The 23,980-nt window shown below is 42.0% G+C and overlaps 1 protein-coding gene across 1 annotated transcript in view; it reads left to right on the top strand.

Annotated features, from left to right (window-relative positions):
* The window catches only part of usp43a (ubiquitin specific peptidase 43a), a 305,451-nt gene that overhangs the window by 220,673 nt on the left and 60,798 nt on the right, over positions 1 to 23,980 (top strand). Inside the window, exons 14-15 of the mRNA XM_061733346.1 lie at positions 8,362 to 8,599; positions 23,120 to 23,278. Of these exons, the coding sequence (XP_061589330.1) occupies positions 8,362 to 8,599; positions 23,120 to 23,278 (397 nt within the window). The remainder of the gene's footprint in view (positions 1 to 8,361; positions 8,600 to 23,119; positions 23,279 to 23,980) is intronic.

Genomic DNA, 23,980 nt, shown 5'->3' with positions numbered 1-23,980 from the left:
TTCAGCTGGTAAGGTTATGCGTTTTTTCTTCAATAATTAAAGGTTTCCATCAGCGTCAAAACACACAAATCTGGTGAAGTGAGTTTTTCTGATGTTTTGAGTTTTCTCGGCTTTTTTGTTTTGTAACTACGGATGCCTCTATGACCTTTATGGATGCCTCTTGGAAAGAAAGTATTCGTCATTCAGGAGGATTTATTTACCCGCCACATCTCCCAGGAAGCCAGAAGATCAACAGGAAACAATGAAGGCTTTTTTACGCATTAGTCCAGGTTGACTCATGTACTCATGCCTTCTATCACGATGCTCATCTTCTCATGCGCGGTTGAGATTTCCTCTGACACCTTCTTATTTATTTACTGTGTATCTATAATTGACATGTGCTGCTTCCATTTTGACCAGGAATTTCTTGTTAAACAGATTCAGAATCAGAATCAGAAAAGGGTTTATTGCCAAGTTTTCACACGAGGAATTTGTTATGGGGATTGGTGCAACACAATACAAATATAAAAACAAATATATAAGAGATAAAATAAAATGAAATGTATAAACAATAAAAAGTATAAACAGTAAAATGAAATGTAGACCGGAAATGTACAAAATGAGGTTTTAAAGTGCCGGGTGAGTCTGTACAAAAGTGACTCTTGATCTAAATGAAATGTTTCTGATTTATATAAAGGTTTTTTTTTTGTAACTTACATTTTTATTGAGTTTTCACATATTTATAGACAAAAAAACCAAACTGAAAACAAATTACATGCAATAATAACAATAATAACACTGACACAGTCTGGAAATGAAACTCCTCAGTTCAATATTCCATGTAGCGTCCGTTCAGTTGGTGTCATGTTGTCTCGTGTAATTGTTCCATTTTTCCCAATTTTCGTCAAATACGTTCTCTTTCATTCTCAGTATGAGAACAGCAGTTAACTGGTTATATTTAAAACCTCCTATCGTCATTCACAAACAAATGCTTTACACATACAAACTGTAGCGCACAAAAAGCACATTTAATTAAAAAAAAAAGTTATTATGGTCTTACCTTTACTTATAAATGAAGTCCATGTGCCGCTCCTTCTGAACAAAAGCAGCGATGACTTGATTGTAGAAGTCTTCCTTATCTGCCTTCAGTTTTAAAAGTAATCCAATTTAGAAAATTTAGAAAATTCCTTCAATTTAGAAATGTAATCCTCCATTCTGAAAGTAAGGCCAGGCGAGAAAAAAACGGATAACTGCACTTGACTTGCTAACTGTAAACTCCTGCTTGTTGTCACTTATTCTGCAGCCAATGAGTCACAAGAAGAATCCCTGAGCTCACTAGTGCCCCCTACCGTGAGGCAGGAGAAGTGCGTGCCTCACCCGTGCCTCTTTTCAGCCGTTTTATGATTGCGCCGGCACAAGAAACACATTACACACATAAAGTTGCAGTTCATTATATAAATCAGCTTAACTATGGAAACTTATTTCATATAGCAAACGTGTTTGAAAATTTTAATAGTTACATACAAAGAGACAGCGATCTGGTCTCACTACATAGCATGGCAGCACAGTTAGCCGAGTCATTGCTGATTCATGGTGAGCCTCAGCGCTGCGCTGCCTCACCGCCCACGTCTTCTCAGCATTTGAACGGCAAATGTGAAAATTCGTCGATTTTGAAGAAAAAATAATCTAAAAATGGTGACGTTTAATGGAAAATTACTTTATAGTACAAATCAATTGATAAATATGAAAAAATATTTTTTTTTCATTTTACAATTCTTTTTTTCCATGATGGCAGGTGAGGCACAGCCTCCCCTGACCGCACGTCACTGATACATACATACATAAACAAATTAGAAAAACCGAGGCACTCAAGAAGTTAGAAAAATATAAAAGGCCTTTATTAGATCATGGCTTAGAAAAAGTTAAAATGCCTAGAAAAAGTTAAAATGCCAACATGTTTCGGCCATGTAGGCCTTCCTCAAGGCAGATAGCAAAGACAGAGGGGTCTCCTTCAGGCAGCTCTTTAAACTCAGGTGAGAAGTCACATGATTAGCTCAGGTGGTATCTATTAACCTGGTAGGAACAAACAGGCACATCAATCAGATGCAGAGGAGATCAAACAACCAATCAGCATAAGTAGCAAAGAAAGTAACAAACAGCAACACAAACAGTAATAATACAAAGACAATCAAAAAAGAAATTATAAAGTAACACTTTTCAAATGCTTTGAAGGCTAAAGAAAACCTCCCAAATGTTTCAAAGCAGGAAAATGGACCAAATTAATAAAATGTTTCAAGGAAATCTTCTAAAGTTATTAATCATCTAAAAGTAGACAAAATATTTCAAAATAACAGACCAAAAATATATAGGAGGACTAATTAATCAAACAGAAGATGAACTATATGTGATATTAAACAGGGAGCCCCAACACTTACAAAAAAGGTGAGAAGTCCAGTTCACCATTCAGACCTGGGTAATGGGTAGCTTTCAATGTGTAGATCCAGAACGATTCTCTCTGTAAGAGCTTTTTTAATCTGTCTCCACCCCTTATTGAGTTTTCTATGTGCTCTATGCCAGTTATCTTTAAAGAATCACAGCTGCCATGGTTAGTTCTTTATAATGTACTGCCATAGGATATAGTGGGTTGCCAGTTCTTATAGCATGTTTGTGTTCAGCCAATCTTACCTTCAGTTTGCGTTTTGTCCTGCCAATATAAAAGTTACCGCATGGGCACTCGAGTCTGTAAACTACAAAAGAAGTGTTGCAATTAATAAATGACTTAATGTTATATTTATGATCCGATGTGACATCAGTGAAAACATTTGTTTTTGTCATATTGCTGCAGTGATTACAATTACCACACTTGCAGTTACCTGATCTCGTGCTCAACCAGGTTTTCTGTTGTACAGGGGGGAGATGGCTTTTTACAAGTTTATCATTGAGTGTTGGGGCTCTCCTGAAGCTAATGGTTGGAGAATCTGGAAGTGCCTCTCTGAGTAAATTGTCACTTTTCAATATATCCCAGTTTTTTTCAATAATTTGTTTTATTCCCTTTGCTTCACTGCTATACTGAAGGGGCGGCAGTAGCTCAGGTGGTAGAGCGGGTCGTCCAATGATCCGAAGGTCGACGGTTCGAATCCTGCTCTGTCCCAGTTTCCTGTCGTAGTGTCCTTGGGCAACACACCTTACCCACCTTGCCCCGTGTGAATGTGTATGAATGTTGGTGGTGGTCGGAGGGGCCGTTTGGCGCGATATGGCAGCCACGCTTCCGTCAGTCTACCCCAGGGCAGCTGTGGCTACAAATGAGTCAAATGAGTCAAAATCTTACCATCACTAGAGAGAATGTGTATGGATGAATAATGATTTCTGTAAAGCGCTCTGGGTGCCTAGAAGGGCGCTATATAAATCCAAGTCATTATACTGTGTGACAAAGTATACCTGATTAGAGTTCAGTTGTTGCCTGTAACTCTTTTCTAGAGACACTTTTAGCTTTGTTGTATGCTGTATTTATGGTTTTGTGTTTATAACCTCTTTTCTTAAATCTATGACTCATATCTAAAGCATTTCTTTCAAAACATACATACATACATACATACATACATACATACATACACACACACATACATACATACATACATACATACATACATACACACACACATACATACATACATACATACATACATACATACACACACACATACATACATACATACATACATACATACATACATACATACATACACACACACACACACACACACACACACACACACACACACACACACACACATACATACATACATACATACATACATACATACACACACACACACACACACACACATACATACATACATACTGTATATACATATATATATATATATATACACACACACACACACACATGCACACATATACATACACACATGTCTATAGGTACATGCCTATGTGTATTATACCTTTGCCTTATATGTATTAATCGTTTCGTATTTATAGGTGCTTTTGAATTGTAATAACGTGCTACACATTCTCATTTTCACATTGAGCCAGTTCCTTGTTACGGCTTTCTCGATTGCTGCAATAAGCACTTTAGTCAAGTACAAGTCTTTTTTAATTATAACCTTCTCAATGTTCCCAAGATACATCACTGGACAGGTGTTTGGTATTTCATACCCTGTAATATTTTTAAGGACTGAGTTAACACTTTGCCAATAGAAACTAATTTTGGTACATTTCCAGAAGCGTGTATCATCTGCCTCCGCACTCCCACACAGTCTCCTACAGTCTGGTTGTTTAGCGAGTTGCTTAGATTTGATCTTTGGTGTTATGAAGTACCGAGTTAGGTTCTTCCAGCACAACTCTCTCCATATTAATGAATTTGTTGATGTACATTGTGTCTCACACATATGATACCACTCATTTAATTTAATTTAATAAAACAGTGCATGGAGGGAACGAAGGCCAAAGGGCTTGTACAGAGTTCCACTCCCATCAACAACTGTGATGAAATAACAAAGATAATGTACAACAAATTAAAAAAATTATAAATATAAACGTAAAAGAGGACATGGATACAAGGTCTGGATTACATTAAAGATAAAGACATTGAAGGTTAAGACAGAATAAGATGTTTTTTAATAACTTTCTGAAGGAGGTCAAAGATAATGTTGACTTCAGCGACACATTCAAATCATTGCAGAGTTTTGGATCTAAATGTAATATTAAATTGATGACCAGATGTTCGACAGAAGGGTAAATGAAGATTGCCACTATGTCTAGTTGGATATGAAATAAAATCATAGAAACCACTCCTCTTCTTGTATTTGAATGTTTAGCTCTGCTTTCCATTTTGCTTTTATATAAAGCGTTGATTTTCTCCTGCTCTCAGTCAAAGCTTGATTAAAAAGTAGAAATAGGCCGAGACCCTTTCTGTATTTATGATTTCATAATAACTCCAATCACCTCATTTGTAGATTTGCTTGGTCTTATCTCTTTTGTAAAATAGTCTCTCAACTGCAAATATCTATAAAAGTCTTTGTTTTCGAGACTGTACTTTGTCAGGGCTGCAGCTATCGAATATTTTAGTAATCGAGTATTCTACTGAAAATTCCATCGATTAATCGAGTAATCGGATAAAACATATATTTGTTTAGTTAAAGAGCAATTATAAATATACATAAGATGTTAGATGTTAATTGACATCAAGACTAAATTATATAATACAGTAGGTTCATGGCTGTGCATTTAAAAACCCTGAACTTACACCAATTGACCAAATTCACTGCCTTCACTCAAAAAACTAAGGATCTTACCAAGAAATGTTCTTATTTCTAACCTAAAAATGCCATTACACCTGATATCAGACATAACTTAAAAGGTTAGGTGTTTTCCCACGTGTTTCAATTGAACTTTCATTTGTGTAAAGCAAATTTTAAGTTGTAGTTAAGTTTTAAGATAGAGTTTTGGCAGTGTCAAAATATAATTATGAGACCTGCTCTATTGGAGCACATTAGGCACCAGTGCTGCTTGTTTTATCCATGAATGACTACAGAGATAAAATGAAATGAAAACTACCCAGTTAGCTTTATTACGTTTTTATTTTTCTGACATTTTCTGCCTTTTCTTTTAGTTAAAACTGTAGCGGGAACAGAGGTTTATATACCGGGTAAAGGCTGATTTATGGTTCCACGTTACAACAACGCAGAATGGTGCGCGTCGCTGCGTACCCTACGCCGTACCCTACGGCGTAGCCGTGGAGAGGGGGAACATAGGAGAACGGACCAAAAGAATATAGCGTGGATTAAAAATAAAAGTTAAGCACTGAACTACATTAGTCTCCCGCCTGGGCCATTGCAGACTGCCTGAGCATGATGTTACTAAAACCAAACATACCCGCCGCCTCTTTCTCCCCCCTTTAACGTGCGCAGCGCATGGATGTATGGCGCAGCGTCAGCGCGTTGTGTCGCATTAAATGTAGTCCAGGCGTAATACGAGGCTTTGAGCTGGTGAAATTAAACGAAAAAAATAAAATAAATAAATAAATAAATTAAACGATTCCTCGAGGCAGAGAAAATTCCTAGATCATTTTTTGTAATCGAATTACTCGAATTATTCGAGAAATCGTTTCAGCCCTACTTTAGATCCTGAAAGCTTAGAAACTGTCCACCTTTGGATACTGTACATGTTACTGTCGCACCTTTTTGTGCCAGTTCTTTGACAGCTGGATCACATCTCCCTGGCTTAAACTTTGGGTCATATGCAAATACTCCCAGAGTGCATAGATCCCTCTTAAGTTTGTATTTTCTTACAACAGTGTTCCATATTTCAAGTGTAAATGCTTACCGTATTTTGCGCACAATAAGGCGCACTGCATTATAAGGCGCACATTCAATAAATTGCATAATTTCAAACTCTCTTTATATATAAGGCGCACTGCATTATAAGGCGCATGGAACATACGGTAAGATACCGTACAATAGAGGGAATGCGCATGACGTCACAGATGCGACTTCACAGCGGGTTACGCCCACTGAGTGGCGTGCGATCGACTGTACTCATAGATTTAGCAAGAAATCTGAGTTATCGTTATCGAGAGACAAATGGATCGCTGCAGAAACAACTGGATTCCAGGCACCGAAACGTGGATTTGCGGTTCCCATTTTGTATCAGGTAATGTTGGATTTTTGGGTAGCTAACGTTAAACCGTCAAATCATAAAGTTCGGTGTCCTCATCACTTTAATTTCGCCAACAAATCCTGCCTTGAAGTAGGACCAAGCGTCAAGACTTTTCTATGCCTTCAAGCTTTACTTCGTCCCCGGCGTAGAAATCAAGTACATTTAAATATCAGGAAACTCGATTCGTGGCCAAATATTAATGTCCATGGACCACTGGTTCTTGGGGTAACTTTACGGGTCACTGTCAAGTCCAACTGACTCTAATTTAAGCTGATAATCGGCTGTTATCCCGTCTTTTCCACTAGTTGCAGCCATTTTTGCTGATGTTTTGCCGCTCAGTGCGAGTAAGGGGTCGTGGTCCAGTGGGGAAGTGACGTCAATGCATACCCTCTATAGTGGCTGGGGTTGAGTTACGTAACTACCTGATAGAGCTGCGCTACAGGAAATGCTACAAAATGCTTCAGGAAATAATAAAAAAAAAAACAAAGAAGAAAAGTACTATAAGTCAAAACTTTATTAACAAAATAAAAACCAGCTTTCTGAAAACTTTGTTCACTCCCCAAAAAACTCCCCAAGAGGGGAACTTTTGCAGTTCAATCCCCAAATCCCTCGAAAATTTCTTCTTCTGTGTCGGGACGGAACAGCTGGGCGAGTGCAGCATCCAATGGTCGCCAAGATGCTAGTCAGCGTCGCTGCTGTTGTCTTGAACGTTTGTGACGATTCCTGCCTTTGTAAAAGCTCGGCCCACAGTTGAGGCTGATATATCAGCCCGGGCATCCAGATGCCGTCCCGTCTGGGTGAACGTGTTCCCCTTCCGCCATCTACCGCTCCCACGCAACCCGCGTGGCTGGTAGCCTTGAGTTTGAACTCTGCGTCGTAAGCGTGTCTCTTTAATCCTGTCCTCTTTTATCCTCCCATTCACTCTTTTTTATAGTGTATATATATATTTATGTTTCCTGTTTTTCGTTTTGTTGTTCGCAGTCCTTGTCTACATAGTCTTTGCATATGTGCACTTTGACTGGAGCTGGTGCCTAATTTCATTGTACCAGTATAATGACAATAAAGGCTTTCTATTCTATTCTATTCTATTAAAGGGGGTCTTTACACAGGTGATGTGGGACTTTAATAAATTACAGTTACACTTCGGCGACACCGGCTACATTACCCAAAATCCCCCAGACTACAATAACAGAAATTACCGTAATGATCCTATATAAGGCGCACTGCCGGGTTTTGAGAAAATTAAAGGCTTTTAGGTGTGCCTTCTCCTTTCGGCTTTTCCCTTCAGGGGTCGCCACAGTGAATCAGTTGCCTCCATCTGAGCCTGTCTTCTGCATCCTCTTGTCTTACCCCAACTACCTTCATGTCCTCTTTCACTACATCTACAAACCTCCTCTTTGGTTTTCCTCTGGTTCTCCTGCCTGGCAGTTCAAAACTCAGCATCCTTCTACCAACATATTCACCATCTCTCTTCTGGACATGTCCGAACCATCTCAGTCTGGCCTCCTGACTTTATCTCCAAAGCCTCTAACATGTGCCGTCCCTCTGATGTCCTCATTCCTGATTCTATCCAGTCTGGTCACTCCTATAGAGAACCTCAGCATCTTCACCTCTGCTACCTCCAGCTCTGTAGGTGCGCCTTATAGTGCAGAAAATATGGTATATAAAGGTTTTTAATAACAAGAATAATATGTGTTCACACAGGTTGGTGAGCGAAGAAACAAGCTGTCCACCCTGGTGAGGTTCCCCCTCTCTGGTCTGGACATGGCCCCTCACGTGACCAAGAGGAGTCAGAGCATGAAGAACCTGCAGCAGGGCTCGTCCCAGCCCTCCAGGAAACAGCACCACCAGCCCGCAGACCTGACCCTGCCCCACGACTACCTGTACGACCTCTACGCCGTGTGCAACCATCACGGAGGGATGCACGGAGGACACTACACTGGTATGTACCTGCAGAAACTGTCAGTGTCTGACATTTCCCCCAGTTTGTGTTTCTGTTTTGCCCCGCCTGTCTTCCATCTGCCCTGATTGTTCACACCTGTGTCTCGTTACCCCCTTGTGTATATCTGGTCTTGTCTTTCCCTTGCTCCTGGTCGTTCCGTACTGTTTGCTCCCTCCGTGTTTCCATGTGTTTAGGTTTTGATCCTAGTTCTGAGTTTTTTTGATCCTGCTAAGCAGCTTTTTGGTTTTTGGTTTCTGTGAAATAAACCCCGTTTTTTGGAACTCCTGCCTCTCGCTCTCCTGCATCTGGGTCCTAAACAACCCCAGCCGTGACAGAAACAGCTCATACATCCATTAAAGCAGCCGGTGAATACACTCTTTCCTGCAAAGTACCGTATCTTCCGGACTATAAGTCGCATTTTTTTTTCATAGTTTGGCCGGGGGTGCGACTTATACTCTGAAGCGACTTATGTGTGACATTTTTTATAACACATTATTACCGATTTATCATTTCACATGTTATTTTCACACTAAACCGCAAGAGGGTGCTCTAGGAATCTTCCACCTCTGGAGTTAGCGGAGTTGTTTAAAAGTGACACAGAGGATGAAGATTTCATTGGATTTTAGTTATTTGGAGTGACACGGATGGTTTGGTAAACTTCTTAGCATGTTATTTATGCTCTACTTATCTGAATAACTCTTAGTATGTAATGTTAACATACCAGGCACGTTCTCAGTTGTGTGCTGTTTTTATATCCAGTCATGTGATTCAACAGTTGTCAGTTCAGCTATAAAGCTCTGATATGTTCCTGCAGATATTTATTTTTATACCACGTGTTTTGGCACCTTTTTGTTGCATGTTTTCCATCTTCAGAGTCATGTTGCTCCCATTAAATTCAAAAAGAGCTAATAATTTTGATGAAATGCAAAAAAAACACTATTTTGTTCATTGCATTCTGTCCTGAATAAAATATAAAAGTCATGCTGTGATCCTGATAGGACGATGCGAGTCCATTTGTCCGTGATTTAACCCTTAGTGACCTGTCTGGAGCAAAGCACTTCATATCAAGTTTGAAGACACACAGGCTTTTATTGGTATTTTTAAATGCTCATCAGTTTCACTCTGAGAAAAACATTGATAATTTAAATTAACCATGAAAGTGGTAGTTTCTTTTTGAGGATGAAAAAGAAACAGCTTCAAATTTTCCAGAAACCTTCTGAGGTTCTAGGTGGCTCAGGTTCTGATTGATTTAACTTAAAGAACACAAGCTTTGTCTGTTTTTGAGCATTTGAGTGGTTATATCAGTTCTTGTAGCAGTCATCCCCTTGTACATCAATCTGGTAGCCTTTTAGAAAACTCTCTCATTAAAGGAGCTGTATGTAAGAGCAATAATAAAACGAATCATAAAATGACCCCGAAATGTGAACAGACATTTAAAAATCATGTTCATTTCAAATACTTATGTCACTGACAACCGCACTCAAGCCAGGATATTCCAGTTTAAAAAGAGGAGTTGCAGCCCTCAACTGATGTTTATGTTGTCATTTTTTGTTTTGGTCTGAAGCTCCACCCTCCACCTATCTCCCAATCACCAAGTCAGTATTGTTTCTGAAGCTCCACCCTCCACCTATCTCCCAATCACCAAGTCAGTATTGTTTCTGAAGCTCCACCCTCCACCTATCTCCCAATCACCAAGTCAGTATTGTTTCTGAAGCTCCACCCTCCACCTATCTCCCAATCACCAAGTCAGTATTGTTTCTGAAGCTCCACCCTCCACCTATCTCCCAATCACCAAGTCAGTATTGTTTCTGAAGCTCCACCCTCCACCTATCTCCCAATCACCAAGTCAGTATTGTTTCTGAAGCTCCACCCTCCACCTATCTCCCAATCACCAAGTCAGTATTGTTTCTGAAGCTCCACCCTCCACCTATCTCCCAATCACCAAGTCAGTATTGTTTCTGAAGCTCCACCCTCCACCTATCTCCCAATCACCAAGTCAGTATTGTTTCTGAAGCTCCACCCTCCACCTATCTCCCAATCACCAAGTCAGTATTGTTTCTGAAGCTCCACCCTCCACCTATCTCCCAATCACCAAGTCAGTATTGTTTCTGAAGCTCCACCCTCCACCTATCTCCCAATCACCAAGTCAGTATTGTTTCGGCATCCGGGTTGCCAGCTCGGCTCTAATTATCGCAGCCATGGCAGCCTACGTTCCTGCTGCATTCTGCAGCCTACCTGGCAACCTCTGGTCGGGGGGAAGAGGGGGAGGGTACACGCCGCTCAACAATATTTTGAAAGTGACTGCAGTACCAGTTTTGGACATTTCTTACAGACGGCTCCTTTAATATTTAGATCTTGGATACACCTGCCCGGTCTCCTCTGAGGCTGACTGACATTAATTGCGAGCAGTCGGCAAGTGTTCACATACACTGCAACGCTTTTACTTAATTAAAATAACCTTTCAATCCTCCTGAATGGTGCCACTGAGGACTCTGAATGAGTCATTTGCCTATTTTTTACTTTCTTCTTCTTCTACTTAAACTCCAGGTCAGAAGCTGAAACAATTACGTTTAACAAATTCAAAAAAGTGAGCGATATTCTGTGAACTGTGACCCTCATGAAGGGAATAAGCACGCCGCCCAAATAGAAATGGTCTTCAGTTACTTTAACTTACTTTAAAATGACTCCTATTCATGCAAGCCACGGCTCATTTTCCACAGCGATGCTCTACGGCACTCGCTCTGTCAGATGGAATTATTTCTCATATTTCTGACACCTCCGACAGTCGGGATCCGTCCCTTCGCTGTTGGGAGACACTGGGGAAGCTGAAAAGTTCAATCAAACTGTAGGATGTGAAACAGGTGAGGAGAAATCATTTTGTAGGTTGGAGGCTGGAATGCAGGAACATTGAAAATGGCATTAACGGGAAGGCAGGCAGCTGTCATCACCATGACAACCTTTGTACACTTTTGAGTGTCTGAATGCATCCTTTCTATGTCATTTGCAGCCAGAGAATGAGAACATTGTGTTTTCCTGTATTGAACTGGGAAGTAACAGACATGATTGCTGTTATCCATCAAGGGACAGAGAGACAACTGTATTTTTTCTGCACAAAAATACAGGGTTTGGTGTCAGTTGATCGAATATGTAAGTGGAAACAGACTGAAGACGACAACTCAGGGTTGTACGCAGTGGAGGGCGATGCATTTCACACTTAGATTAGATTAGGTTTGTTAGATTCAACTTTATTTTCATTGCACATGTCAAAAGTACAGGGCAACGAAATGCTTCCAACTTAGTAAATAAATACCTTCAATATGCAGCATTTATAACAGCAGGACTGGAGAGTAGTTAGAAACACACCGTTTTATATTCTAAAGTCACACTTAAAGCAGCACTATGTAACTTTTCCACCTTAATCTAATATTTCCAGAGTCATTGTGATGGTACATCAACTTCCAACAGGTTTAATGAACCTCTGTTATGGTCTGAGGGGTCTGTATCGCCTTCACTGGCACTATGTAACTTTGAGGAGCATGGTAGGAACCCTTCCACACTAAAAAACTACACATTTTTACGGCTTTGACTGCTTTACGGCATACGGCCATGATACAGCAGAAGCTGGTATCATGGCCGAAGCAGCGAAAAAAATGAAGAAAATAAAAGTTTTATCGGAGGAGGCAAAAAAGAAAGCGGGAGAGTAACAAGCTAAATGCAAAAAATACAAATACAATACAAAAAAATAAATAAATGCCCGGACAAGAATAACTATTGGCCCGGCGTTCACTCGCTGGCGTGAGATGAAAGACGAGGAGGGATGTCCGACAAGAGAGACAGAATTGTTATGATACAAATGTAAATGTAGAGTTCTATGTTCAATAAGAATCTAAATTAGAATGTTTTCACATTCAGGGGATTCGTCTTTGGTTCTAGTATTTTTCCTGAGAACTGTAAAATTGTGCAGGGCTCTCACTCATCTTCTCCCGCTTTATCCGTTACCGGGTCGCGGGGGCAGCAGCCTCAGCAGGGATGCCCAGACTTCCCTCACCCCAGACACTTCCTCCAGCTCTTCCGGGGGGAGTCCGAGGCGTTCCCAGGCCAGCCGAGAGACATAGTCTCTCCAGCGTGTCCTGGGTCTTCCCCGGGGTCTCCTCCCGGTGGGACATGCCTGGAACACCTCCCTAGGGAGCCGTCCAGGAGGCATCCGGTACAGATGCCCAAGCCACCTCAGCTGACTCCTCTCAATGTGGAGGAGCAGCGGCTCGACTCCGAGCTCCTCCCGGGTGACTGAACTCCTCACCCTATCTCTAAGGGAGCGTCCAGCCACCCTGCGGAGGAAACTCATCTCGGCCGCTTGTATCCGCGATCTTGTCCTTTCGGTCACTACCCAAAGTTCATGACCATAGGTGAGGGTAGGGGCGTAGATTGACCAGTAAATCGAGAGCTTCGCCTTTCGACTCAGCTCCCTCTTTACCACGACGGTCCAGTACATCGACCGCATTACTGCGGACGCTGCACCGATCCGCCTGTCAATCTCACGCTCCATTGTTCCCTCACTCGTGAACAAGATCCCGAGATACTTGAACTCCTCCACCTGAGGCAGGACTTCTCCACCCACCCGGAAAAGGCATGCCACCCTTTTCCGGTCGAGAACCATGGCCTCGGTCTTGGAGGTGCTGATTCTCATCCCTGCCGCGTCGCACTCGGCCGCAAACCGCCCCAGCACATGCTGGAGGTCCCGGTCTGATGAAGCCAACAGGACAACATCATCTGCAAAAAGCAGAGATGAAATCCTGAGGTTCCCAAACCGGATCCCCTCCGGCCCCTGGCTGCGCCTAGAAATCCTGTCCATAAAAATTATGAACAGGACCGGTGACAAAGGGCAGCCCTGCCGGAGTCCAACATGCACCGGGAACAAGTCTGACTTACTGCCGGCAATGCGAACCAGACTCCTGCTTCGATCATACAGAGACCGGACAGCCCTTAGTAGAGGGCCCCGGACTCCATACTCACTCAGCACCCCCCACAGAATGGCACGAGGGACACGGTCAAATGCCTTCTCCAGATCCACAAAACACATGTAGACTGGTTGGGCAAATTCCCATGAACCCTCGAGCACCCTGCGGAGGGTATAGAGCTGGTCCAGTGTTCCAAGACCGGGACGAAAACCGCATTGTTCCTCCTGAATCCGAGGTTCGACTATCGGCCGTAATCTCCTCTCCAGTACCCTGGCGTAGACTTTCCCCGGGAGGCTGAGAAGTGTGATCCCCCTGTAGTTGGAACACACTCTCCGGTCCCCCTTTTTAAACAGAGGGACCACCACCCCGGTTTGCCACCCCAGCGGTACTGTCCCCTTCCTCCATGCAATGTCGCAGAGGCGTGTCAGCCAAGACAGCCCTACGACATCCAGAGACTTGAGGTACTCAGGGCGAATCTCATCCACCCCCGGTGCCCGGCCACCGAGGAGCTTACGAACCACCTCGGTGACCTCGGCTTGGGTGATGGATGAGCACGCCTCCGAGCCCCAACCCTCTGCTTCCTCAGTGGAAGGCATGTCAGTCGGGTTAAGGAGATCCTCAAAGTATTCCTTCCACCGTCCAACAATGTCCCCAGTCGAGGTCAACAGCTCCCCACCAGCACCATAAATGGTGCCGGCAGAGTACTGCTTCCCCCTTCTGAGGCGCCGAACGGTCCTCCAGAATTTCCTCGAGGCCGACCGAAAGTCCTCCTCCATGGCCTCCCCGAACTCCTCCCAGACCCGAGTTTTTGCCTCCAAGACTGCCCGAGCCGCGGCCCGCCTGGTCTGCCGGTACCTATCTACTGCATCAGGAGTCCCACCGGCCAACATAGCCCAGTAGGACTCCTTCTTCAGTCTGACGGCATCCTGTACTTCCGGTGTCCACCACCGGGTTCTAGGATTGCCGCCACGACAGGCACCGGAGACCTTGCGTCCGCAGCTTCGAGCCGCCGCGTTGACAATGGAGGCAGAGAACATGGTCCACTCGGACTCGATGTCCCCCGCCTCCCCCGGGATCCGAGAGAAGCTCTCCCGGAGGTGGGAGTTGAAGATGTCCCTGACAGAGGGCTCAGCCAGACGTTCCCAACAGACCCTCACAATCCGTTTGGGTCTGCCCGGTCTGTCCAACCTCCTCCTCCGCCAGCGCATCCAACTCACCACCAGGTGGTGATCAGTTGACAGCTCAGCCCATCTCTTCACCCGAGTGTCCAAGACATGCGGCCGAAGGTCAGATGAAACGACAACAAAGTCGATCATTGACCTCCGGCCTAGGGTGTCCTGGTGCCACGTGCACTGATGGACACCCTTATGCCTGAACATGGTTTTCATTATGGACAAACTGTGACTCGCACAGAAGTCCAACAACAAAACACCACTCGGGTTCAGATCGGGGAGGCCGTTCCTCCCAATCACGCCTCTCCAGGTATCACTGTCATTGCCCACGTGAGCGTTGAAGTCCCCCAGTAGAACAATGGAGTCCCCAGTTGGAGCACTATCAAGTACTCCTCCCAGGGACTCCAAGAAGGCTGGGTACTCCCCACTGCTGTTCGGCCCGTAGGCACAAACAACAGTGAGAGACCTATCCCCGACCCGAAGGCGCAGGGAAGCGACCCTCTCGTTCACCGGGGTGAACTCCAACACATGGCGGCTGAGCTGGGGGGCTATAACCAAGCCCACACCAGCCCGCCGCCTCTCACCCTGGGCAACTCCAGAGTAGTGGAGGGTCCAGCCCCCTTCAAGGAGCTGGGTTCCAGAGCCCAAGCTATGTGTGGAGGTGAGCCCGACTATCTCTAGCCGGTATCTCTCAACCTCAATTGTGCAGGGCTGATCTGCAAAATATAAGGAATGGGCATTCAGTTATTCACAGGTTATAAAGTATTTTTTTATTTTGTCAGTAAGTATGTTGGTGTACTAATTTATGACGAAGTCCCTCTAAAAAACGTGACAGGAAAAAGGTGCAGAGCGCATGAGTTTGTAGGGCGCATTATCTCGCTGAAACAACTTAATAAAACCAAGTTGAACTTAGTGATTTTCAACATCGTCATATGATATTGTTTAGCCAAAAATAGATACATTACCTCTCCGCTATCCATCCTGCAAACGACCGCTGGAAACAGAAAAGTAGTTTTGAAAGTCCGTCCCGTCTCACTCATCAAAACAAATGCAGCGACGGGGACGGGAGTTTTCCGGCAGTACGCGCTGGTGCTCATGGGAAACGTAGTGTTCTTTCTGGTAAAGCACTACCGCTTTTGTCAAAAGGAGCCGCCAAACTAACAAAAGCTGAAAGTTACATTGTGCTGCTTTAAAAGTATCTCCACTTTTCTGTCACTCCAAACGAAAGACTCTCGTTCATCTTGGAAGTAAATGGAAGTTACTCGTGTCATTTGTTGACGTTTTTTTCCAGGATTCTGATTGGCTAGCATGACTTTATGCTTCTCGTTACACTGCCCCCTGTAGGTTTGGATGCTCATAGCACTTTAAGAGCGTATTTTGTTCGGATTTGTGTAAATGATGGTATTTTTCAAAACATAGAGGGGGAAATATCCGTTTTTGTAAATACCCGGCTATGTGTAAACGTGGCCTAAAACATACAGAAATACAATATACAATCATAAGACAGAGCAAAAAATAAATAGAATAAAAGAAATAAGTAAAAAGTGTCACCACACTACTGGGTATTAAAAGCCATTCTAAATAAATAGGTTTTAAGCCTTGATTTAAAAAGGCCCAGGTCAGAGATAGTGCATAAGTTGCAGGGGAGCTTGTTCTAGAGGGCTTTAAAAACAAACATTAAAAGTTTAAGATCAATTCTAAAATGGACAGCAAGCCAATGGAGTGAATAGAGGACTGGAGTAATGTGCTCACGTCTTTTAGTGTCAGTTAAAAGACGGGCAGCTGCGTTCTGCACTAGTTGAAGGCAGCCAATAGAGGACTTGGAGACGCCAACATATAGTGCATTACAATAGTCTAATCTGGAGCTGATTAGAGCGTGAACAGCTTTCTCCAGGTCGTGACGATTTAAAAAAGATTTCACTTTGGCTAGGAGGCGTAACTGATAAAAGATTTTCCTAACGACATTATCAACTTGTCTGTCAAATTTGAAAAAACTATCAAAAATCACACCCAGATTTCTGACATAAGGACTGAAAGAAGAGGACAAGGCGCCATGTAAAAGTCTCCACTATAGCACCTGGTGTCGAGGCGACAGCGATGATCAATAACGTGGTATTTTGAATCTGCAAAGCATTTTGGACGTTCCTGCACAGACACTTCTAAGGAGATGTAAAAATAGGATGAAAATAATGATCCTGAGAAATATCTGTGGCTGAAACAGCTTCACCGGATCAAACCGCACCAGCTGCAATTAAATGAGTAAACGGGTTTCTGGACATGCTTGAACGTGGCACGCTTTTCTGTGTTTTGGCTGTTTTAATGTCACTTCGAATCGGATAATTGCGTCGTTCTCACGTGTCGTCCTTGTGTGTCGGTGGCTTTTGATAAAGAGACTAAAAAGCAATTCTTGTTGGATGTTCAGTGAGTCTCCGTGACCCTGCAAAGGATAAAGCGTGTATAGATAATGGATGGATGGATGTTCAGTGAGTCCCCGTGACCCTGCAAAGGATAAAGCGTGTATAGATAATGGATGGATGGATGTTCAGTGAGTTCACGGCGTACAAGGAGCGCCTCATTAGGAACCTCCTTCGCCGTGACCTGTAAGCTTCTCACTCGCCTCGGGGCTTTGCTGTTGCCTCGGGACTTTTGTACAGTATTCATGTTGCGGCTTTTGTATTCGTGCTCTGAATGAATGAAGCTATTGCTTATTTACGCCTACCCTTCTCACATGATCAACTTATTCAGATCAAACATACAAAACATAGTACAAAAAATAAATCATATTGTTTACACAATCCCGAACATAATTCCGTAATAGTATCATCTACTGGATCCCTCATATTTTTCAAACACATTAAACTTAAAAAAAACGTTTGAATGCATGAATCGACTGGCACATCTTCAATTTTTCATCAAGTGCATTCCATATATTTACACCCCTTACAGTAATACATTGATCTTTAATTTTAGTCCTAGACTTTGGTTTTTCAATCATACGTTTCCCTCGAAGCTCATATCTACTTACTCTTATTTTAAACATGCTTACAATTTTACTAGGTAACAATCTGTTGAACACTTTGTACATTATCAATGCTATTTTGTATTCCACTAAATCCATGAATTTAAATGCCCTTAATTTAATAAATAGTTTTTTAGTACTAGGTCGACCCTTCCAGGCCACCCTAGATGGAGAAAGTCTTAAATTAGATCTGATAAAATACTGACGCGTAAGAATGTTTTCACGAATATGAAATGTACTCGTTTATTTCTTTCAACATTACAAAAGCAAAATCAAATCTCAGACTTCAGAACAGCATCACAGAGGCCGTATCATGAATAGGGCTGGGGATCGATTCAAATGTCAAGAATCGATTCGATTCCGATTCTTAAGATTCAGAATCGATGTGACCCCAAGACAGTATATAACAGGGGTCGGCAACCTTTTTGACATGGAGTGCCAGTGTGAAATTTTCTTGTGAATGAATGTGCCATAATCAACAGCAGGCTAAAACAAAGTTACATTAAGGTATGACACAAAATACAAAAACATTTCCAACACACCTGGAATTATATTCTATACAGGCCACATGCAAGCATATTTTACAAGCATCAGAACAGCTTGTCCTAAAAAAAGAGGAAAATTCTTGACGCGGACAAGTGAGGGCGCATCGCGCCCAAACCCTCTAGGGGGGTCCGGGGGCATGCCCCCCTGGAAAATTTTGAAAAATAGACTCAAAATGGTGCATTCTGGTGGTCTCAAAGCTCCATAATCACATCTTTTATCAATGCAAGAATACACACAAAAAATCAGAATTTTTGCAAAGAATGATGCATTTTGATAACATAATAACACGCATTCATCATCATGGGTAATTCTTCATGCATGAATAAATCTTGAAATCAAGATAATTATATCTTAAACTTCTACAATGGCCAGAATCCCCCTTTCACACCTAAATTAATTGACAAAACTACAAAAGACAAGCAGCTCCTTGTCTTTCAGAACTGTGGTGTGGAACTCCGAACAGATCTGCTCAAAGTTCAGTGATGAGGAGCTCCACTGAACTATTTGTTATAATTTTGATTATTTAATTCTTTATTGATTTCATAAAATATTCAAATTTTTTGAGATTTTTTATTTGGGGTTTTCATTAGCTGTGGGCCATAATCATCAAAATTATAACAAATAAAGGCTTGAAATATCTCACTTTGCATGTAGTGGGAAATAATATATTTGTTTCACCTTTAGTTGAATTTATTGAAACTAATTAAGTTTAGCAATATATTCTAATTTTCCGACCTTCACTTGTATATTATGACCAATAAATAAGAGCATAATAAATGTCCCGTATCACACCATATCAAGCTCAGGGGATGTTTCAGGTATGAGGAACTGTGCAACAGATGCCTGGCTCCTCTGTGACGTTATATTACGTTTGTGGAGGTTCCTGCAGCATGCTGCCTGACACACCTCCGGGAGACCTCTGTTTCCTCTTTTAGGACGAGGTGGGGTGTCTGGAGCCTCTGGAGACATCTTGACTTGACTTTTTTTTTTGTTTAAAGCCGCGCGTGTCGGTGCAGTTAGCAGCAGTGAGAGGTAAAGGCTGATTTATGGTTCTGCGTCAGACCAACGCAGAACCTACGCCGTACGTTGCGGGTCGCCGCGTACTCTACGCCGTAGGCTCTGCGTCGATTTAACGCGGAACCATAAATGAGGCTTAACTAGGCAACGGAGCGCAAAGGGGTTCCGTATTGGTTCAATACGGAACGCAACTTTTAATTCCCAATTACGTAACAATTCCGTATTTCAAGGGGCGGGTGGCAAGCCCACACTCATCTCTGCACAGCCTACCTGATGCAAAAAAGCAGTGCTGCTGCTTTTTTGTCCCGCTGCAAAAATGTGTTTTAAACTGAGCTGCCGCTCCTCTTCATTTCTGCTGCTGCCGCGTCCTGGCTGTCTGTCTGTGAAGGCTGATTTATGGTCCTGCGTTAAATCGACGCAGAACCTACGCCGTAACCCTACTTTTTTATTTTTTTTTCCCGTTCCGCGGAAACCGCGGACATTTTTTGCTGAGACCAACCGAGCGGGCCTTTTCCAGTGTGCCAATGATTATGCCGCCGCGTGCCAATCATGGCACGCGTGCCTGAGGTTGCCGACCCCTGGTATATAAAGTAATGAAATATAGACAATTTATACAATTATAACCTAACACTTTAATGTTTTCATACCTTTAAACATATTTAAAGGCAAAGACATGGCACCAGTTATTCTCGTGTCCAACAAAACATTCCTTTTTTGGGGATAAACAAAAAAATAACCAAAAGTTGTAATGTAATGAAAAAGAAAATACATAAATAAATAAAATTCAAAAAAAAAAAATTGATCTACACATATGAATCGATTTTTAGGAATTAATATGAGAATCGATTTAGAATTGGGAAATCGATTTTTAACTTGTGTGCATGTAACTGACAAATCGTTATCCTACATATTTACACTATAAAACAATAACAAACAAACTCTGTGTAACCGAAAAAGGAGTAGCTGAAGTCGAAGCTTATTTCTGCCCATCCTGTACCTTCAAAAAGATAACCGAGTTTATCAGTAATACAAAAGAAAAGAAAGAAAAGAAAATGTACTCTAAATTGCTCTGCATATTAAGATATATTTAAATCATTTTCATTGTAATACTTAATTATTTTGTCTTTCAATATTTCAGTTCATCACAAAGTCCATTCCATAATTTGACTCCCAAAAATGAAACACATCTGTATTTAACTTTAGTCCTCACATAAAATTGTTTCAAAGACTCATAGCCTTCTTAAATTATAATTTGTTTGTTTTAATCTAAATAAATGCTGAATACAAGTAGGAAGGCTTTTACTCTTAACTCGATTATCACATCCAGGACTCTTCTTCCTTTTTTTCTGAGTGGCTCGTATATCGGGGTCATTGTCACGGTGCAGACTAAACGGGGGAAAATTGGACAGCACTCTGATGGCACTTGTGATGGAAATATTAGCCTTGGACTGGGAACAGGGAGTGTGCAGACTCATATTTTGTTGAAAGATGAGCTCTGGTGTCTCAATGACCTGTTTATGAAAATCGTAGCGTTTAATCATCACGTCGTGGTGTTCAAAATGACTATGCATCTCTTATTCTGTGTCATTCCTGCATCGAAATATCTGATTTTGACTCACTTGCACGCAACAGATGAATTAAATCCACTGAAAATTGAATCATCACTCAAGTCTTTTAGTCATGGGAATCTAATGCACCCAGTTTCAGTCCAGATAGTCAACCAGATAGTGTTAAACAAATTATACAGGGGTGTTATTAATGAATGAATAATTGTCACCCTGTATTGCTAAGCACGAACCAAAACCCCCAATCAAAGAAATCTCATGTTATCAAAGAAAAAACCAATGGTTAAATTTGCAAAAGTGTTAAATAGCAAAAATGCCAGCCTTTCCACATCACTTAAGAAAATCACCCATGTCTCAGGACTAGCAACGCATCATCAGTTTAGAAAAAAAATGGTCTGAGTCCAGATTTGACCTGTCCCAGGGTTAGAAGGTTGGCAAAGGAAGTGATGAATCCATTGTCCCTCAAACCCATCATTAATACAAGAGATCTTAGTGTAAATAATGGAACTTTAAACAGTTTTCACTGAATTTCACTGAAACACCACCAAAAATAAGGCTGAAGGTCATCCACTGAGATGAAAGTCTTTAATGAATAGATGGAGAGCTCCACTGCAGAAACCTTGAAAGGGAAAAAAAAGCTCAAAAGAACGTTAAATATGTTATATTAAACTAAATCATTAAAAAAAAAAGAACTTGTGAAGGACAAACCTGAAAGCTGCAATATTAGTCATTTTATTAAATTCATCCTTGCTAGTTTAACAAATGAGTTTAAATGCAAACCTCTAGTTCAAATGAGTTCATTCAAGTCTGAAAGGGCCCGATTTACTAAAGGTTTGCGTGTGTAAAAACGTGTGCAAACTTGACAGCACCCGCAAACCAAAGTGCCAGCTGATCTACTAACAGCGTGCAAAGAGGACTGCGTCTCTCAAATGCGCAAAATAGCACACGCAATCCATTTAGTACTTTTGCCCTGATGAATAATCAATATGGGGCGTACCTGCCAGAAATCGCTAAATACTGGGAGGGAAAGATGCAAATTGGTCCATTTACCACACGCAATGAGATTTACCAAGCCTGAACGTTTTTGCGTGGATTGTGATTGCGTCTGTATTTAATACGTTCGAAAGGAAAGTGCTAATCTCCACATGCAAAAGGAGAAATATTTTATTTGAATGTTAAATCGAGTATTATTCAGCAAAAGGTTGCCACAGGAGGCACATTAATTTTTTTTATTTGTGATAATAAATAAATCACGTGTTTTCATGGAGAAAAAATTGTTTCTCATTGTGCGCCTATACTTGTTCTGCTGTCATACCCCGGTGTTGTGCCGTATTCAGCACCCCTGCCGTGAAAAGCACCCCCTCGTCTGACAAAAATGATATTCTCATTCCGTGTTCTGTTCATGTTCTGTTGTCCATGTTCTGTTTAGCGTCCAGTTTTGTGTTAATGATTCATGTTTAAATGCGCTCATGGATTCGGGTAAAAAAAAAATCGGGTAAATGGTTATTGATGTCATTAATTAATAGCCTGCTTACTGTGTTGTCTTCCATAATATTTGTTAATATATATAATATAAACTCCTTAGTATGTGTTTGTGTGAGTGTGTATATATAAATATATTGAAGTGTCAGTGTGTTGTTTTTTTTCTTGGTCTACTTATCATTGAATATACGAGGGGGTGCTTTTCACGGCAGGGGTGCTGAATACGGCACAACAATTTGCCTCTTCCACTAATATCTCTATAACTCCAACACGTCAAATTTCATTTTGGGCTTGCGACTATATCCTGCTTTCCATCCACTCTCCATGGCGCAAAGTTTGCGCCGCAAACCGTAAGACGCGGACGAAAAAAGAGTGCGGAATAATAATAAGGAAGAAAAGGGAAACCTTTTCTGTATACTAATATATCGCCTTCATTTTTCCAGGTTTTTCCAGCCGTGTATTATTTTTTGGGGATTTTTTTTTTCCACATCAGAGCGGGGTCATGCTGTACCCCCGCTGGTGCGCAGTGGGACTTTTGCGACTTTAGCTTGTTAGCAAAATGCTAGCAACATTGCCCTTTGGGCCAATCTGGACAATTGTAATGGTCATGCCACTACTTGCCATGCCCATAATAATAATAATAAAAATAAAAAAAGCAAGTTAAAAAAGAGTTTCTTTGAGATGTTTTTAGCTTTTTGTGATCTGCACCTATAAATGTCTTATCTAAAGGTGGTTATGGTTAATTCCCCCCCCCCCCCCAGCTTACTGCAGGAACTCGGTGGATGCCCAGTGGTACAGCTACGACGACAGCAGCGTGGACCTGGTGCCTCAGGAGGAAGTGGTCACCAAAGGAGCTTACATCCTTTTCTACCAGAGACGCAACAACATCCCCCCGTGGTCGGCCAGCAGCTCCATCAGAGGTACGTCGTCAGTTCACCGGTTAATGAACAGCTTGACTGAAAACATTCTGACATCATTTTTAACCTGAGTGTTGGTTAAAAGAATAATCTGCAACAGTCTGGGGTTAAACATAAGGCTGCTGGATCCAGATACAGCTGACATGAAGCCCCTTGATTTCACATACACCAAAAAAATACAAATCCACTGCAATAAATGACCGACATCCAGCCTGTTGAATCCTGTAATTAAACGATTTAACCCTTGTACTGTCTTTGGGTCAAAATGACCTAATTCTCCTATCCTTCTTTCCTCCTGCTCTCTCCTTCCTTCTTCCCTCCCTCCCTCCCTCCCTCCCTCCCTTCCTTCCATCCTTCTTTCCTCCCTTCCTTCCTTCTTTCTTTCCTTCTTTTCATTCTTTCTTCCTTCCTTCCTTCCTTCCTTCCTTCCTTCCTTCCTTCCTTCCTTCCTTCCTTCCTTCTTTTCTCCCTTCCTTCCTTCTTTCTTTCGTTCTTTTCATTCTTCATTCTTTCCTTCCTTCCCTCCTTCCTTCCTTCCTTCATTCCTTCTTTCCTCCCTTCCTTCTTTCTTTCCTTCTTTTCATTCTTCCTTCCTTCCTTCCTTCCTTCCTTCCTTCCTTCCTTCCTTCTTTTCTCCCTTCCTTCCTTTTTTCTTTCCTTCTTTTCATTCTTCATTCTTTCCTTCCTTCCTTCCTTCCTTCCTTC

Source organism: Cololabis saira, chromosome 1 (genome assembly GCF_033807715.1).
Source record: "Cololabis saira isolate AMF1-May2022 chromosome 1, fColSai1.1, whole genome shotgun sequence".
Classification (NCBI taxonomy): Eukaryota; Metazoa; Chordata; class Actinopteri; order Beloniformes; family Belonidae; genus Cololabis; species Cololabis saira.
The sequence above is the reverse complement of the archived record's forward strand: the minus strand, read 5'-3'. Positions and strand labels throughout refer to the sequence as shown.